General features: G+C 45.4%; 1 protein-coding gene across 2 annotated transcripts in view; it reads left to right on the top strand.

Annotated features, from left to right (window-relative positions):
* Positions 1 to 17,428, top strand: part of FER1L6 (fer-1 like family member 6) — a 122,082-nt gene extending 104,654 nt beyond the window's left edge. For both annotated transcript variants that reach the window (XM_028736194.2, XM_028736193.2), the window contains exons 33-41: positions 655 to 825; positions 1,916 to 2,076; positions 2,889 to 3,031; positions 4,034 to 4,122; positions 7,195 to 7,293; positions 8,638 to 8,879; positions 10,091 to 10,254; positions 12,295 to 12,395; positions 16,350 to 17,428. In XM_028736194.2, coding sequence (XP_028592027.2) covers positions 655 to 825; positions 1,916 to 2,076; positions 2,889 to 3,031; positions 4,034 to 4,122; positions 7,195 to 7,293; positions 8,638 to 8,879; positions 10,091 to 10,254; positions 12,295 to 12,395; positions 16,350 to 16,536 — 1,357 coding nt within the window. In that variant the 3' untranslated portion in view covers positions 16,537 to 17,428. The remainder of the gene's footprint in view (positions 1 to 654; positions 826 to 1,915; positions 2,077 to 2,888; positions 3,032 to 4,033; positions 4,123 to 7,194; positions 7,294 to 8,637; positions 8,880 to 10,090; positions 10,255 to 12,294; positions 12,396 to 16,349) is intronic.
* Positions 17,429 to 19,144: the final 1,716 nt, after the last annotated feature.

The following is a 19,144-nucleotide window of genomic DNA, read 5'->3' as shown; positions in this document are numbered from 1 at the left end:
TTTCGTAACTGATGTCCAGATTAAACCAAACAGATGGAGAAGCCTAGTTTAGTCACATTTTCAGCTATAACAGAAAACAAGTGTTGGTCTCACATTTCAATACTGGGAAAAGTTAACTAATAGCTGGCTGTAACACAGACGTACATTCTGCAGAAGAAGACTATTGGTTCAGGGGTTGTTGTTTTTCTAGGGTGGCCAGAAAAAAAATCATTCCAAGGATATTTTTCAAAAGCTTTCCACCAGTGTGGTGTAGTGGTTAAGAGCAGTAGTCTCGTAATCTGGGGAACCGGGTTCGCGTCTCCGCTCCTCCACATGCAGCTGCTGGGTGACCTTGGGCTAGTCACACTTCTCTGAAGTCTGTCAGCCCCACTCACCTCACAGAGTGTTTGTTGTGGGGGAGGAAGGGAAAGGAGAATGTTAGCCGCTTTGAGACTCCTTAAAGGGAGTGAAAGGTGGGGTATCAAATCCAAACTCTTCTTCTTCTTCTAATTTTTGTGATGGCCTTTTTGGGTTAAACTCTCAAACCTGTGCTATGTTCCTATAACTTTAACATCCCACTCCTAAGCCACTTTCCCCCCAATTAAGTCCCATTGATTTCAGCGAGACTTCCCTGAAAGCAAACATGACATAATTTTACCAATATTTCTGCCGTAGGTCGTTTGAAATCCAGGCAACTTTCCCTAAGGAATCCCTGCTTTCAGTCCTGATCTACGACCATGACATGATTGGTTCTGATGACCTCATTGGAGAAACAAAAATTGATTTGGAAAACCGTTTTTACAGCAGACACCGAGCTACCTGTGGGTTGCAGAGCCAATATGAAATGTAAGCTTCTTTCCAGACACAAGCTCTCTGTAATTGATCAACAGCCTGTGAAGTTTCAGAAAACTCCTAATGTAGGGATGGTGAACTTCCAGGCCTTGGGCTGGATTTGACTTGCAGCTGAATTTCGTTCAGCCCTTCCTGCCCACCAGCTGTTCAAAAGGGAGCAGCTGAGAAGGAAAAGAGCTTTGGTGTTGTACAAAGTGTGCACAAAGATAAGGTGCAGAAGATCAAGGTGAGTGGGGGATGTCTTAGCAGAAAGACGAATCTGTGTTCCTTGTAAACGTGCAAAAACTTGCCCATGCAAATTGCATACAACATTTCATATGCAGTTGCATTTTTGCAGTTTAGATGTGCATTTGCATTATTTGCAGAGCTGACCTACTAAAACCAATGGACCTAAGTTAATCGTGTCCATTATTTTCAATGGCTGCAAGGTTTTTAGCTGGGGCAATCAGACTAAGGTCCACTATTTGACTGCTGATTCAGGACCTTAAACTGTGTTTTAAATTATTGACTTTTTATTTTGTTCTGTGTATATCACAATGTTCGTTTGTTGCTATGGCTGATGAAAATAAAGTTTCTTTGATTCATTCATTCAATGGATCTGCTTTGAGTAGAACTTAGCTGGATGCAGCCTTAAAGTTATTTTTGCCGTTCGCACAGTCAAACCACATAAAGGGCATTGGACAGCTTTTATTACAAATGTTGTGTTAAAAGAAAAGTCAATTGAGAAAACAAAAGGTGAAACTTGAGTAGCATTTCTAAGAATTGAATATATGCACTGCTTTCTATGCTTTGTGTGTGAGTCTGGGTATATTTTAACCGTGTATTATGGTCTGCTGTCAGAACTGGAAGACACATACCCCCCAAACAGCTGACCACCAGACTAATGTAGTCCACAGCCTGGACAAAGGTTCTCTGTCTCTGTTCTAATGGGAACTAGACGTTCTTATGGCCAGGTAGTATTCTAGAGCTCATCAAAATTGAAGAGTGCCTTGGCAGGAAATGTTCTCATGAGCTCTGTTCTGAAAGGAATGTTGGCTTTTAGAAACTGCTCCATCCGTCCAAAACCATCTTCTCTCCTTCGCAGTGAAGGGTATAATGCCTGGCGAGATGCCACCAAGCCAACCGAGATCCTGACCAAGCTCTGCAAAGATAACAAGCTGAGCGGGCCCTACATGCAACCTGGGAAGATACAAGTAGGCGACAAGGTCTTTACAGGGCAGACAGTCTTCCAGGCAGATGAGAATGGTAACTGTGCTGAATAATAGTCTTTACAGTGTGATCTGCTGAACCACAAATGTTTTTTCGTAAAGCACTAACAAAGCTGGCTCTGCATTAACATACCCTCCAAGCGTCCCAATTTTCCAGGGATGCTCCTGGAATTACAAAAGCTACAGTGGCGTCGTAAGGGGGGGCATGGGGGCGGTGCGCCCTGGGTTCCACATCTGGAAGGGTGACAAGGAAGCACCCTGCAGGGTGCTTGCCCTGCCACCCCGGCCCAGACGCAGTGGTGCGAGCAGCCATTGTGCCGCTGCAGCCGCATGTGGAGGATCCTCCGTTCGCGGCTGCAAACTGCTATGTACAGCGTATGTGCGGCATCACATGCATGCGCTGTACGTAACGACGCAGCACATGCACTCTATGCAGAGGATCCTGGTACCGTCCGTATGGCGCTGGAGCAGCGGTGCCGGCAAACCGTTATGCTATGTGCAGTGCATGCGTCGTTTGTAGCGATGCTGCACATGTGCCCTACATAGCGACGCCTTTGTTCGCCCCTGAAAAGCTATCCCAGCTTCTGATTTGATCCTGGAATGTCCCTGTTTCTCCTGTGCTGCCGCTGCCGAGCTCAGGGAAGAGGATGGGCCAGCGCATGTCCCAAGCAGTGGCGGCTGCAAGGGATCATTGCCTCTCCATGGCTGCTGCTCCCGGCCTCCTCCCTTGGGCAGCTCTTAGCGGCTGCTGGAGGGAGGAGGAGGAGGAGGAGATGATGTCGCCACTGCTGCCAAGGCCCAGCCTTGCGTGATGTCACAGCTCGTATTGTGCTCTCCTTTCTTTTGCAGAGGAGCCAGTGGAATCCTATGAACACCTTGCTCTAAAGGTTTTGCGTTCCTGGAACGACATTCCTGGGGTTGGATGCAAGCTTGTGCCCGAACACATTGAGACGCGGCCCCTATACCACAAAGATAAGCCCGGCATGGAGCAGGTAATGCTTTAGCCTAGATAAATGGCAAAAAAGGAAATCATGGAAAGCTGGGTGGTTCCAGGCTATTGCTATCTTCAGCTGGGATTCAGTCACATACAGGCCCATTCGGGTTGGGCGATTATACTTAATTTGGAGTTATCCATATGTCTCTGAATCCCAGTTGCTGAGAGTCACAGGTGTCCCCACTTGTTGTGCTCAAGTCCTGCTTATGAGCTTCCCATATAGGTATCAAGTTGCCCTAGGGGTCTAAACCACTGAGCCTCTTGAGCTTGCTAATCAGAAGGTTGGCGGTTCGAATCCCCGCAACAGGGTGAGCTCCCATTACTCTGTCCCAGGTCCTACCACCCTAGCAGTTCAAAAGCACACCAGTGCAAGTAGATAAATAGGTACCGCTGCAGTGGGAAGGTAAATGGCATTTCCGTGCGCTCTGGTTTCCGTCATGGTGTTACGTTGCACCAGAAGCAGTTTAGCCATGCTGGCCACATGACCCGGAAAATTGTCTGTGGACAAATGTCGGCTCCCTCGGTCTGAAAGTGAGATGAGTGCCACAACCCTATAGTCACCTTTGACTGGACTCAACCATCTAGGGGTCCTTTACCTTTATCTTTTTTTTTTTATCAAAGTTGCCCATTGTGAGAAAAGGATGCTGAACTAGAAGGGTTCGATCCAGCAGAGCTCTTCTTGTGTTCTTATGCAGCAGTAGTTGAAGCATTAGAGCTTGAGCTCTTAGGCAAACTTGGCCCTCCAGATGTTTTGAGACTACAATTCCCATCATCCCTGAACACTGGTCCTGTTAGCTAGGGATGATGGGAGTTGTAGTCCCAAAACATCTGGAGGGTCGAGTTTCCCTATGCCTGCATTAGTAGATGCAGGGTTGTCTGGAATCAGCTATGCAGATGAAAGGCGGTATACACATTTTAATAATAATAATAATAAGTCTTGCTATTCCATAACTGAATTTGCACCTCATTCGCATGTGCTCTTTTGTTTTCTTTCCTGAAGGGCCGTGTGCAGATGTGGGTGGACATGTTTCCAAAGGATATGCCTCTCCCAGGGCCGCCGGTTGACATTTCACCCAGAAAACCCAAAGGGTAATTACACGCTCATTACACGCTCCTCTCTGCCTGCAAATATACATTCCCTAGCTTCCTGTTAATAGTATTGCCTAGGGAGGTGTAAACTGGTTGTCATGCAGCTTAAAACCTCGAGGAACTGGAACATCCTTTTCGTTTGCAATAATCTCCCTCCCACTTTCTATCCCTTATCAGCAATCTTTAAAAACCTTTTTTTATATATAAAGCCTTGTAGGAAAAATGAAATTTGCAAAACACTTATTTATTAACAAAGGCAACTGCACAAGAGGTAGCTGTGGGGGCTTATAAAAGCTGGTCTGGAGGCAAGACAGCCAGAATGGTTTGAGAATGGTGTCACTTCCCATGGAGAACCCAAACTTTTTCTTTTCCTGGGGTCCAATGGCAGGGAGTTTGGCAGTTCTCCCCAGCTCAGACCATTAAGGCAGGAGTGGGGAAGTGGGTCCAGCTGGTGGGTCAAATCCTTATCTCCCCTACCCCTGTGAGCCAACTTTTGCAGGTGGAAGTGGAGCAATCTATTAATCCCCTGATGCCTCAATGATATGAGGTCACTCCTTTTTGCCTGCACATGTGGTCAGCTGGTTGTTGGGGCTTGCAAAGCACCATGCATGGAGCTTTCAGTGCCTGCATAGCACTGTTCATGGAACTATGCAAGCTCTGATAATTAGATGATCATATGCATGGGAAAAGAAGGATTGCCTGATATAGTTTTGACTTCAGGTGATTGAGAGGTAGGCGGGCTGTTAGTTAAAGGTGTGACAATTCCAGACTCTGCATCAACAGAGAATGTGCATCAACAGTAACAGCATCTCAGTGTTCTCTACGGTGGTACAAAGGAATCTAGGACGGTTCCTCAATTAACAGGTGTGGAGGACTCCCTGGTCCTGAATGGGGTAACTGTGCCCCTGAAGGACCAGGTGCACAGCCTGGGAGACATTGTGGACTCACAGCTGTCCATGAAGGCGCAGGTCAATTCTGTGTCCAGGGCAGCTGTTTATCAGCTCCATCTGGTACGCAGGCTGAGACCCTAGCTGCCCGCAGACTGTCTGGCCAGAGTGGTGCATGCTCTGGTTATCTCTCACTTGGACTACTGCAATGCGTTCTATGTGGGGCTACCTTTGAAGGTGACCCAGAAACTACAACTAATCCAGAATGCAGAAGCTAGACTGGTGACTGGGAGCGGCCGCCGAGACCATATAACACCAGTCTTGAAAGACCTACACTGGCTCCCAGTACGTTTCTGAGCACAATTCAAAGTGTTGGTGCTGACTTTTAAAGCCCTAAACTGCCTTGGTCCAGTATACCAGAAGGAGTGTCTCCACCTCCATCGTTCTGCCCGGACACTGAGGTCCAGCGCCGAGGGCCTTCTGGTGGTTCCCTCGCTGCGAGAAGCCAAGTTACAGGGAACCAGGCAGAGGGCCTTCTTGGTAGTGGCACCCACCCTGTGGAACACCCTCCCACCAGATGTCAAAGAGAAAAATTACTACCAAACTTTTAGAAGACATCTAAAGGCAGCCCTGTTTAGGGAAGCTTTTAATGTTTAATAGGTTATTGTGTTTTAGTGTTTTGTTGGAAGCCGCCTAGAGTGGCTGGGGAAACCCAGCCAGATGGGCAGAGTATAAATAATAAATTATTATTATTATTATTCCTCACTTGTTTCCACTCTTCAGCAGCTGTGCTTCAGCTGCCTCCCACCTCCAGATACTTAAGGGGCCATGTTGCTTGGGCCCCCTGAAAAGCTGGAGATGCTCATGTTTGTCCCATTTTTCTCACTTTCTCGCTGGTCAAAGAGGTTCTGCAGGTTTTCAAAACTGTATAAAAACCTGCAAGATCCGTTTACCAGAGGCAAAAGTGGCATGTGATAGTGGCAGCAATCTCTATTTCAAATTACATTTCACTCTCTGAAAATAAGTCTAGTCATTCTCCAACCTTATTCTTTTCCACTGCTCTGTCTCCATAATTATTTTATTTTAATATTTGTTGCTCATTAACTGCACTATTAACCAAATGGTAAAGCTGGAGTCTATTCCAACAAAGTTTGCAGATTTGCCAATTGCCCCTTATTTGTCAGAAGTCATGTGAAGATTTCTGTTTGGGCCCTATAGTTTGAGGTTACCTGATCTACATAATTTGAGATAACAAAACAAATAATTTCACTGAATACGCTGCTCAGCTAGAGAGGGTGTGTTGAACACAAAACAGAAAAGCCCAGGAAAATTCAAGGCTCATAAAACTGTTTTAACAGGGGCTTTTTGGCAGCAATTTTTTTTTTTAGTCTGGAGTAATTTCAGAGAAACGATTAGTACATCAATTATGTTCAGTCTGAAGCTGACTCTATTAAGCTTTCGCCTCTCTCCATGAAGAATTAATGAAGGGCTAAAGAAGTAGCCTTCACAGCAGCTAAGAAGTTTTTAATGCTATCAATAAAGCATTTTTTTCTTGCAAGAAAGTTCAAAATACCAATAATGTACCTATCAGTGCAAAACATTAGATCACAGTGTCAGAAGAAGCCATGTTACATTGAATTCAAACTCTCAGTGGTGGCCTATGGTACAGTCCTATCATGTAACCATAACAAGGACTGTGCTGAATGTTTGCCCATTTCAAGTTTCAAGCAGAAAGTTGTGCTTGGAGATGGGATGCAATTAACTTCTGGAAAAGCCCATAAACATGTTACCTTCTTTGATAACTGTTCCTTTTCATTTTCTCCCTTTGCTAGGGCTGCCATACTGTTTGCTGCTGCTTCTTCCTGGTTTAATTCCTCCCCACGCCTTTCCAGAATATCCCAGTTAGTTAGGAATCACATTGTGAATATATGAAAGCATGACATTTGTGCTATTTTAAGTTCTCCTCAGAAAAGAAAAAGAGACAGGGCCCAATTCCCCCCCCCCCGAGCCACTTTATTTTTCTCATATTTAGGCAGCTTAAAATTAGAATCTGTCCCCCCAAAAATGTGACCAAAATGATTGACTGCGAATTACATTATGCGGCATTTTGCTAATCTAACTTCACATTCTGTGCTGGCTCTCTCTCCCCTTCTTCTTCCTTCCCTACCCTTCCTCCTCTCCCAAGTTATGAACTGAGAGTGATAATCTGGAATACAGAAGATGTCATTTTAGAGGATGAGAATATCTTCACTGGACAAAAATCAAGCGACATCTATGTAAAAGGGTAAGTTTGCTCAGGCACGGCCTGCGGATCTCCTCATTTATCCATTGACAGGGTGAATTAATTTATGACCCGAGCCATCCATCAAAAAATAAAATAACATGAGTCACAGCTGTATTAGCAGGTTCTGTGCACACTCGTGGATGTGACAGCTCTGTGGCCTTGGCATTTTGCTGCAATGGCTCATTGAGAATTCAACCCCTGACTAGAATTAAGCAGACACAGGACTGGCATGCATAGAAAATGAAGTCCTACATTTCCATAAGGAAAACTCAAAACTCGCAATAATAGGTAACCAACCAGCAGGGCCGTCTTACCCATAGGCACTAGGGGTGCGGGGCACCTGGGCGTCGGGCTCTCAGGGGCACCGGGCCAAGAGTTCAGGGTCCGAGAGTTGAGTCCGTCTGTGAAGAGCCCGTCTGTGGGTCAGAGCGCCATGGCGGGCTCTTCTGCTGCGGGCAGCTCTGCGCCACGAGTTCGGGGGCGACCGAGCCAGCAAGACACTGAGGCAGCCAGCCAGCTACACCCTCTTGCGCACCTGGGACTGGGCAACCAGGGGGCATTGGGCTGATCTTTGCACCCCGGCGCCGAATATGCTTAAGACAGCCCTGCCAACCAGGATGTCTTTGAAAAGAGGATTTGACAAATATATGGGAAATAAGGCTATCAGTGGCTTCTAACCCTGATGTCTATGTTCTCCCTCCAATGTCAAAGGTATTGTTGTTGTTTAGTCATTTAGTCGTGTCCGACTCTTCGTGACCCCATGGACCAGTGCACGCCAGGCACTCCTGTCTTCCATTGCCTCCCGCAGTTTGGTCAAACTCATGCTGGTAGCTTCGAGAACACTGTCCAACCATCTCGTCCTCTGTTGTCCCCTTCTCCTTGTGCCCTCAATCTTTCCCAACAGAGGTCAGAGGTATTATACACCTGAATTCCACTTTCTGGAAACTGCAGGAGGGGAGAGTTCTCTTTTTGCTTGAGCCCTGGTTGTGAGCTTCCCATAGGTATCTAGCTGGCCCAGCAGATGCTGGGCTAAGATGGGCCTGTGGCCTGGTCCAGCAGATAGCCCTGGTATCTCATACCTCTTTTGGATTGGGATGGTGCGCAACCATATAAGGGTGAACTGTTAGGGCCAAATGTTAGAGAGATCACAATAATTGCAAGCACAGCTCAACAATGGTACAGAATGCCAAACTAAATGGTGAAATCATCTTGGAAAAGTTAAGAGAAACCAATTGGACAGGATGCTTTATGCATGAGATGTGATGTCTTGATATAAAGGGTTGGACTCGTTCCTTCTGGCTCCACTTGATTCTTCTTTCGTGCACTCCATGTTACCTGCAACAGGTGGGTGAAAGGCCTGGAAGATGACAGGCAGGAGACGGACGTGCATTACAACTCTTTGACCGGAGAAGGGAACTTCAACTGGCGCTTTGTGTTCCCGTTCCATTATCTCCCGGCCGAGAAGCAAGTGGTGGTCAGCAAGAGGGAGAACATATTTTCCTTGGAGAAGACGGAACGCAAAATCCCTGCAGAACTGGTGCTCCAGGTGTGGGATTTCGAAAGGCTTTCCTCTGACGACTTCCTTGGTAAGCCCTAAACGGAGCGATGTGATCTGGATCTTGAACAGCGGTCGGAGTTTTGAACAAAAGGCCAACAGATTATGGGCTCTGCTTGGGTGGGATTTTGTGGGCGATGGTGGGATACGCAAGTGGGACATCATATCTGTGGGAATGTTCACGGTGGCAGGAGAGGATATATTGTTTATTAATATCCTTCCTAACTTGCACTAGCAAGGTCATTTACTTAGCAGAGTGCATTCGCCTTTACACAGCAGAAAACTAGTTGCAAACTCGTGTGAGTTTCTTAAGACAATAAGCAATTCAATTTGGCTTGTCCAGATTGAAATGTGTTCTGATATTTTCCTGGTAAGACCTCTTGAATCCCTCCTAAAAGAATAAAGACACCACAGTCTTATTCATAAGTAACAAAAAGAAAGTTTACTCAGAGCACAGTGTGATCCCTGAAGGCAGGCTTTAGGTGTAAAGTTTCAAACATACAAACAGGTTTACCTCATAAGGGAGATTTACCTAGTGACTGCAGGCTAGCAGTCCAGCAGTTCACAGGACGAAAGGAAGAGAGAGAGTGGCAACATGCCTTGTCCTTTTACCAGGTCTGGAAAGGTTACACCCACCCACTAGTCACATGCAAGGAATGATGCTCCAGTCCAGGAGGAACAGGAAGTTTCAACTGGCTGGACCAAACATCCTATTGCATGTCCACTCTAGGAAAACAAGGAATGTTGTATTTGACTGCTCCCAGTGGATTGCATCCCACAGTATCCCATCTACAGCACTAGGGAGGTGCTGCAGCTTAGCTAGGAGAGCACCTACCTTGCCTGCAAGTATCTCCAGGTAGAGCTGAGAATCTCCCCTGTCTGAAACCCTGGATAACAGCTGCCAGTCATTGTAGACAACAATGAGCTAGATGAGTGAATGGACTGACTCTGTATCTTCCTGTGTCCCAGATACAGCCTCACTTAATCATTAACTGTTAGGCTCCTGTATTAGCTTTAATGGAAGTTTCCATGCCATACATACAGACACATAAGGAGTTTATTTTCTATTTCCTGCATCCTCCTCTAATCACCACAGCTACAATTACAGGGATTTATTGGCAGGTTATTCACTTCCTAAGCATGTGGGGGCTTGGCTGAATTTATCAGATTTAGAAGCTGTTCTTGGAAAGTCCAGTTGGTCTTGGAATAATGCAGAATTTGACCTCTCTCGCCCTCCCCCAGGTTCCCTTGAAATGAACCTGAATGGCTTTCCTCGAGCCGCCAAAACCGCCAAGGGCTGCGACATAAACATGGTTGTGGCAACAAGTGAGGAGAACAAGATTTCCATATTTCAGCAGAAGAGGGTGAGAGGTTGGTGGCCTTTTGTCAAAGCTGGGGAGCTCACAGTAAGTAATCCAATATTAACTATAAATAAAGGCCTTTCGATAGGTCACACTGATATCACTGACAGATGCTTCTTAAAAATATGAAGGATGTGAAGACTCAAATATCGCACGGATCAGCAGCATAGTAGTTTGACCTGTCATAATTCCAAATGCTGCCTTTTATCATTATTGGATTCCCCCCTTCCCCATATTCTTCTGATTTCCTTCTGGTTTGTGATTTGTTTGTTTGTTTACTTGATTGTATATAAGATTCCTTAGCTCCACTTCAGCATAAGGTCCCAGGGCAGGTTATAGAAATATAATCATACAATTATAAAGGCACGTGAAACCATTCTAAGCAAAACAGGTTCCATATGCATCTAGCTGGCCACTGCGAAAGCAAGATGGCGGACTGGATGGGCCATTGGCCAGCAGGCTCTTCTTGTGTTCTTAGAGTCTAACTTCCTGTGTTACTCAGATTTCAGCGATTCGTTTCATACTGTTTTCGCATCTGTGTAGCACTGAGTAAGTGCAGTTTATAGGGGAGGATTTATGGCAGATGAAACAGCCATAATTACTCCAGAAGGATCTTTTCAGGTTGGGGGGAAGGATGTGTTTATTCCCTGAAGAATCTTTCTAATACTTAAAACATGCAATTCACCAATCGCTTCCCCCCAAACCAACCCCCACCACAGATTTTGTGCAGTCTCATTGCATTTAACTTCCTCATCATTATTTCAGAGGATGTGTGTGTCGAAGACATCTTATCTTAATTAAATTGCAAGTGCAGGTTGTAAGATAGTCGTGAACATGCATCTGCGTCACAAAAAATCCAGCTTTTTCTCTGCAGTTATAATCATTGACCGTGTACTTTGAATATAGTTGCAACAAGATAATGTCAGCACTTTGAGAGACGACTCTTATTTGAGATATACTCCAAAATTTTACTGTATTTTTCGTCCTATAGGGCGCACCTCGTTTTTTGGGGGGGGAAATGAATAAAAAAAATTTATTTCCCCCCCAGCCCAGCTGCCGCCCCAAGCCTTGCGCACACCGCGGGAACTCCCGCCGGGCTTGCAAGGCTTGCGGATAGCTTCCTGAAGCATGGAGAGCAAGAGGGGTCGGTGCGCACCGATGCCTCTTGCTCTCCAGGCTTCAGTGAAAGCCTGCATTCGCCCCATAGGACGCACACACATTTCCCCTTCATTTTTGGAGGGGGGAAAGTGCGTCCTATAGGGCGAAAAATATGGTAACTCCTGGCTTAGAAACACAAATTTGACATACTCATAATACTCTCTTCATATTCAAGGCAAGCATTAGAAGCCCAAACATTCCTTTCTGCCTCAGATTTTAATGGAAGGAGGGAGCCGCAAGGAGCACTGGGAGATAAACATTTCCCCAGCACAACTGCCACCAGTAGCCATGGGAAAATTGCATTTCCCAGTTCTCTTTGTGGTTTGCATGCTACGATAGCAGCATGACAGGCATTAGAGAGGGGAGGAAGGAGAGATACCTCCCTCTATCTCAATCCCCCTGCCATGGGAATGGCAACAAAGATAAATGGGGTAGGAGTTTGAAAAGAAGGGAGCAAATCAGAGGGAGGCCCAGTGGAGAGGTTGGGGAAGAAATTGGATCATATTGTGTTCACTCTGTCACAATCCAGTGTGCAAAAAGGTCTGAATTGGGCTTGGAATAAGCTGAGCTCTTTTCTGAATTTTGGGGAAATAATTTGGTTTTCCCTCAAGCCCATCCTCATCATTAACAAATGCAGATTTAATGTAAGGATAAACGTTATAAGCGAAGGAACACAGGGAACGGCCTCATGGTCAGACTTCCAACCAAAAATTAATTTAATGCTTAATTGTTTAAGAATTAATTGCTAGTCATTCGTAGCTTGTAATTATTAGTGGTTATTGTGGTTAATGATTGTTTTAGCCCTCTCAACTTATGACTTCATAGCACCCGTTTTCTAAAGAAGGGCTCGCAAACGTTAGTGAATGAAGAACTCATTATGTGTTATTTACGTACCGTACCGTGAATCAAAACTCTTTCTCAAACTAGGGCAAAGTAGAAGCCGAGTTCCATTTAGTCACGGCAGAGGAAGCCGAGAAGAATCCCGTGGGCAAAGCTCGGAAGGAGCCGGAACCTTTGGAAAAACCCAAGTAAGTGAGGTCGCCATGTGTATGCATGCGTTTGGAGACCTGTGAGCAATCTCTGAGCTGGATGCTCAAAATGAAATGTCTGGAAATATGAATTATTATTATTATTATTAAGAATGTAAGAAGAGCCTGCTGGAGCAAAGCCCAGGATTCTGTTCTCACACTGGCCAAGTGTGAGAAGCCCACAAGCTGGGCATGAGGGCAACTGAACTCTCCCACTCATGACACTGCCTCCAAGGTCGTACAAAGCCATCATGCCTAGTAGACACTGACAGCTTCATCCCCCACTAATTTGTCCAGTCTCCTTTCAAAACTGTCCAGCTTGGTAGCCATCACTATATCTTGTGGCAGCGAGTTCCATAGTTTCTGAATGCGCTGCGTGAAGAGAAACCTCCTTTTGCCTGCCCTGAACCTTCCAACATTCAGCTTCATGGGCGACCCTGAGTTCTAGCTATTGTGAGAAGGGAGAAACATCTCTCTCTATCTCCACTTTCTTTGGACCATGAATAAGTTTGGACGCTTCCTCTCATGTCCCCCCCCCCTTTACTAACCTGCTATTAAAAGCCCCAATCCATTCCTCAGGGTGGGCGTTGCTCCAGTCCCTTGATCATCTTAGTTGCCATTTTGTTCATATTGTTGACGGTTTGGAACAAGGGTTCGTTCCCATCTGCCCTGTCCCTTCTGCTGATAGTTGACTCACTCCATGATGAGGGAGGGCTGTGGCTCAGTAGCAGAACATCCTTTTTTGCATGCAGATGGCATCTGGTGCATTCTCCAACATCCCCAGCATCCCTGGAAGAGATTCCTTTCTGAAGAAAGAGCTGCTGCCAGTGTAAACAGTATTGTGCTAGATAGGCTAACAGTCTGAGTTGGCGTAAGGCAATTTCCTATGTCCCTACATATAATCACAGAAGAGAGTATGTAGAGAGGTCTGTATCAGTATCAAACTTTATTTCGGTCACAGATCAGGATAAACTGAACACATAAGACTTAAAACAGGTAAGGGATAAAAACCAATAATTAAAAGGTGATTACAGTGGAACCTTGGTTCTCGAACATCTCTGTTTATGAGCGTTTCAGAACCCAAACACCAAAAACCCAGAAGTAAATGCTTCCATTGTCGAACGTGCCTCAGAAGTCGAACGAATTCCGCTGCATGTTTTCAGTTTCCTCAGTTGAATTTGCCAACAGCCTTTTGCCCCTCGGTTTTCAAACATTTCGGAAGTCAAACGGTGTTCTGGAATGGATTACGTTCAAAAACCAAGGTTCCACTGTATACCATACATAACTTAAAAAGACAAAAACAAGGACAAACGATTAAAACGGCCTCGGCCCAGTATACCTGAAGGAGCATCTCCACCCCCATCGTTCTGCCCGGATGCTGAGGTCCAGCGCTGAGGGCCTTCTGACAGTTCCCAGAGTGATCAGTTCTAGTGCTTTATTAAAGAAAGGTGCAGATTTGCAGCAAATCAGCTTGCCTGGTCTCCCTGCCTCTATAGATATGATATGGCTTGTCCGTTCCTAAGCAAACACTCATTTGTTCTTTATACACAAAGCAGCACACATCTCTTTGGCCAGAACTTCCCATCGCTTCACCTGCTCACATGAGGGCATAGGAGGCAACTGTCCAAAGCTTACAGTTACAGTTAGTTCCCCTTTCTGGGCTCAGAGCCCAGCACCCCAAACCCACAGATAAGGATGACACCAAATTGCGGGGTTATCCTGACTACCAAGACAGCGTTTGCAGAGCTTCCAGAAAAGTTCACCTTTGCTTCAGCACACTGCTGGTTACCCAAATTAATATTGTGTCCTCACCAATACAGCACTCTTTAACAGCAGCCCTGTTGTCAGAACTTCCAATAATCTCATTTTATGACTGTTTCCCCACCCCGAGGCTATGCGGAAAGCGGAGGTTGTGCTTCGTGACCTCGACACAGTGGCGTTCTCTGTTATTTAATTATAAGATGCACGATGCCGGACCAGCTTAATGGGGTGGACGACGCCATTAATCGCCATGACATAGTATTTTAATTTTTGCGCTCTTATTGTGGCCTCCACAAAAGCCTGGAAGGGAGATTGGAATAGCTGAGGCTCTCCAAGGGTGCTGCGTAGCTGACTCCCCACCCTGCTGATTTAGGAAGAAATTACATGCTACAAAGCAAATGGGCCGAACCTAAAGTTCGGTATGGAGAGGCATAAGCAAGGAAGATTTGGCAGGTACTTGTAGGATTGCTTGGCCCATATTCACTGATTCTTCCCTGCAGGTATCACTATTCCCAGCTGTTTTATAGCTCCCCTACCCGCAACCCCAGCCAGATTCTGAGGCCAAAAATAAACACAGCAGCATGGAAAGTTACTGGAGTGTGCATTTTGGTCAGGGGTGGGGGAATTTGGGGCATGCCAGATGTTGTTGGACTGCAGCTCCTGTTAAGTTGTGGGTGGACATATCAGACGACACAGCGATTCTTCAAACAGCTCTTGTTTATTCACAGGCCAGGACAGAACTGAACTGAAGGGCTCAGTCAGCCTGCTTATATAGAGCTCCAGTACAACGTTACTGTAACAACTTTCTAAAACTATCCAATCACTGAACGTCACTTTCGATCCCTTATTTGCATAACTATCTACAGTATCCCCCTGCTGGCCCAGGGCGAGAACTTCAGTACATAACAGCTCCCATAATCCTTGACCTTTGGCCATGCTGGCTGGGTCTGATGGAAACTGGAATCCTAATAGAGAAGGCACCAGGTTCCTCATGCCTGATTTTGCTAATAGAGCCTGCTATATACTTCTGCATACCAGGTGCAGGGAAGAAACAGGGACAGGCAGTTGCCTTCCTGCCATCTGTGGCTGAGCTGGGGCTACCCAGAAGCATCTAAGTAGCTGTCCCAGTTTATGGATGCCCAGCAGCATGCACCATGACATCATGATGTGGCATTGCACCTGGATATAATAATAATAATAATAATAATAATAATAATAATAATAATAATTTTTTATTTATATCCCGCCCTCCCCAGCCAAAGCCGGGCTCAGAGCGGCTATCAACAGTAAAAGTAACACAGTTTACATAAAATCACAATCAATTAATTGAAATACATTCTAAAACCAGTTCATTCTAAAATCAATTCTGAATCAAATTAATGGCAACCATTGGGCTAGAGTTCTATGAGGATTACCGAAAGAGGGGGTCAGACTGTGCCTTGGCCAAAGGCCTGGTGGAACAGCTCTGTCTTGCAGGCCCTGCGGAAAGATGTCAAGTCCCACAGGGCCCTAGTCTCCACCAGACAGAGCATTCCACCAGATCGGGGCCACGGCCGAAAAAGCCCTGGCTCTGGTTGAGGCCAGCCTAACCTCCCTTTGGCCCAGGATCTCCAAGACGTTTTTATTTGAAGACCGTAAGGTCCTCCGTGGGACATACCAGGAGAGGCGGTCCCGTAGGTATCATTTATACCCTGCCCATCTGGCTGGGTTTCCCCAGCCACTCTGGGCAGCTTCCAACAGAATATTAAAATACAATGGTCTATTAAACATTAAAAGCTTCCCTAAACAGGGCTGCCTTCAGATGTCTTCTAAAAGTCTGGGAGTTGTTTTTCTCTTAATAATAAGGAGAATAAAGGATTTGTTGTTGCCATTCTCCCGCTGTGCAAGACTGTTCCATTCAGCCTTATTTTCCTTCCTATCTTATTTGACTGCTCAAACTTGTGCGACTCTGAAAAGCATCTAGGAAAGAGAGATGCATTATAAAAGCCCGTTTTGGTTTTGGTTTTTACAAAAACGTACGGGAAATGGGGAATTTGTATCTTGCTCCAGTTCTCATAGTGATGAAGTTTTTGCCCAGTCTCAGTTCCAATGCCTTCCCAAGATTAAAATGATAATGCAATTACTTTGGATAAATATGACTCTGACAAAATTAATATGTTCTCTCTTTTTTTTCCCTCCCCTTTTCTGATTTAGCCGGCCAGACACTTCCTTCTCCTGGTTTGTGAATCCTTTCAAGTGCTTTTTCTATCTCATCTGGAGAAATTACAAGAAATACATCATCATCGCGCTGTTCCTACTTATCTTGGTTGTATTCTTAGTACTTTTCATCTACACTCTGCCTGGCGCCATAAGCCGTAGGATTGTTGTAGGGAGTTCTTAGAAGAGCTTTCTCTCTCCATTATGACACGACCATGTAAAAAATAATAATCAGTACATAAACTCAGCTTATTTTAACGATGCTCAGAATAACACATCACCCTGTATTGTAGGATATTCAGGTGTACTCCTAATAAGGGTGGGCAGATCTGTCAATTTTGGTTTCTCTTAGGTTCTCGTTTCTTCCAATCTTAAACATGACATTTCCTTATCAGTTGTGCAGAACTATGCCACTGACAGTAACATTTGGAAGTGAAATTCTGGGTTGAAAATTCAATGTAAATATTAGGAATGTTCGAATTTCCTGTTCCAGTTTGGATACAGTCCGGGACAACTGGTTTATTTTGCTGGAAGCCAATGAAATGTCTGCAAATCTGATTGGTCTGCTGTGTTCCAGACCAGGGGTCCTTTGTGCCACACCTGAGCTAAGCTCTGGCAGGTTGATGGTGACATTGGCAGCCCATGTCAAGCTTCAGTCAGATACCTTGTTGCTACAAATACATAGATGGCACTTTTCTGGCTTAATCCAGAGGATCTAGGAGTCCATAAAAATTCAGAATGTTTGTGACTCTGATGTCAAAATCTGTATCTGAGTTGCTGAGTGTTACGTATTTGCATGGTTGCTTATGTTGTTGTGATTTCAGGTGGACTTAAGCACCAATAACTTTCTCAAGCTTGTAGCTATTCCTTGCAATCCAGAGAATGCAGTCTGCATGATGCCAAGAAGAGGGCTATAAAATATGGATCGCTTGTACTATGTATACAAAAATCTGCACGTGTTGTAATATTAATGGGGGGAATCCAAAAACACGGTTCCATTTGGTATAAATAATTAACTACCGTGTACATTAAATATGAAATAGCATTCAATGTATAAAAGATTATTTGCAATTACACTGTATTTGTGTTGTCTCTTAGTGTGCCCTCCCTGCCCCCCAAATGTTGCTGCCACTACTGCCGTGTTTTATTTCCAACGTGTTGTTTTTGTTTTTTTTAACAAAAACCAAAAGAAGCCAGCAGACCTTAAAAAGTGACGGCTCAAATCATTTCAGGAGAAATAACTGTATTGTGCCTGGAGGAACCCAAAATAACGCATGCTCACCAGTGACAAATGAAGGGAAATGAAAGCACAGACAGAGCTAGTTTTTATTGGGAGCTGGAAGACAGATGGAGAATTAATGGGGAGAGAAGAAAATTCAGAAGTGCTTGCAGGGAACATCTACCGCAGATGCACTGCAAAAACGTTTGCACAATGCGTGGGCCTTCGGTGCAAAAGATCGCAGCAAAGGTAGCGGCAGTTAAGTGGTAAAGCAAATGGGCAGAGTGCAGGGGCATGACAGGATGAGGCAGAATAACTTCCATAAGCAAAGTTATTTAGCTGGTTCTTACTGGCAAGTTAGAAAAAGGCAGGTTGGATCCAACGAAGGTTGGGATAATGGAAACTGAAACACCTTATTGAGCAAACTGGTGTTTCTAAACAGTAACTTTCGGCACAGCTTTGGCCATAGCTACAGGTAAGATATAAATGTCTCAAACTGGCAGAGCTAACTCAGGTTCAAAGAGGGATGTTTTACTCTTGCCCATGAGAAAAGTCTATATAATTGTGATTCTTTCCCTCTATAGCTGGTTTTTGAACAGCTTACCGTATTTTTCGCTCTATAAGACACACCCGACCATAAGACACACATAGTTTTTAGAGGGGGAAAGCAAGGAAAAAAATATTTTTAAAGGGAGCGCTGAGCAGAGCCTGTATGCATCCCAGGCTCTGCTCAGCACTCCCTTTCATGAGCCACGTGGAGCATGTGTGCGGCTCTTGGGGGCTTTTCCCCCGAGGAGGGAGAAGGGCAGCCCGTCAGTGTGTGGCTCTTGCTGGCTTTTCCCCCACCTCGTAGAAAAGCCCGCAAGAGCCGCACACTTTTTAAACTGGTGCACAGCTCTTGGGGGCTTTTCCCCAAGGAGGGAGAAGCGACTGACGTGGCCAGTCAGTGATGGGCTGCCCTTCTCCCTCCTCAGGGAAAAGCCCCCAAGAGCCACGTGGAGCGTGTGTGTGGCTCTTGGGGGCTTTTCCCACCTGCATTCGCTCCATAAGATGCACACACATTTCCCCTTACTTTTTAGGAGGGGGGAAGTGTGTCTTATGGAGCGAAAAATACGGTAGTTCTCGAACGTTTTGGCTGCCGAACACTGCAAAGCTGGAAGTGACTGTTCCAGTTTGCGAACTATTTTTGGAAGCTGAACATCCGATGGGGCTTCCGCAGCTTCTGATTGGCCGCAGGAACTTCCTGCAGCCAATCAGAAGCCACACTGAATGTTTCTGAATGTTTTTGAAGTCAAACAGACTTCCAGAACGGATTGCATTTGATTTCCAAGGTACGACTGTATTTGTGTACGCTTACAGGAGATCACCAACCTTTTTCAGCCCATGGGCGTATTTGCAAAGTTGGGAAACACACACACACCACACAACCTATTGGCAACAATTGAATGAGTCTTCCAAGACTAATTTCACCAATAGAAGGGATTTTAGGGAAGGCCTTTCTGTGGGGTGCACTGCAGTCAACACGAGGGTGTGCAAACTTCATTTAAGTCTCTACAGCATCATGTGGGGGGGA

This window comes from Podarcis muralis, chromosome 8, assembly GCF_964188315.1.
Source record: "Podarcis muralis chromosome 8, rPodMur119.hap1.1, whole genome shotgun sequence".
In the NCBI taxonomy this organism is placed as follows: Eukaryota; Metazoa; Chordata; class Lepidosauria; order Squamata; family Lacertidae; genus Podarcis; species Podarcis muralis.
Note: the sequence above shows the minus strand (reverse complement) of the source record. Positions and strands in the feature narration are given on the sequence as shown.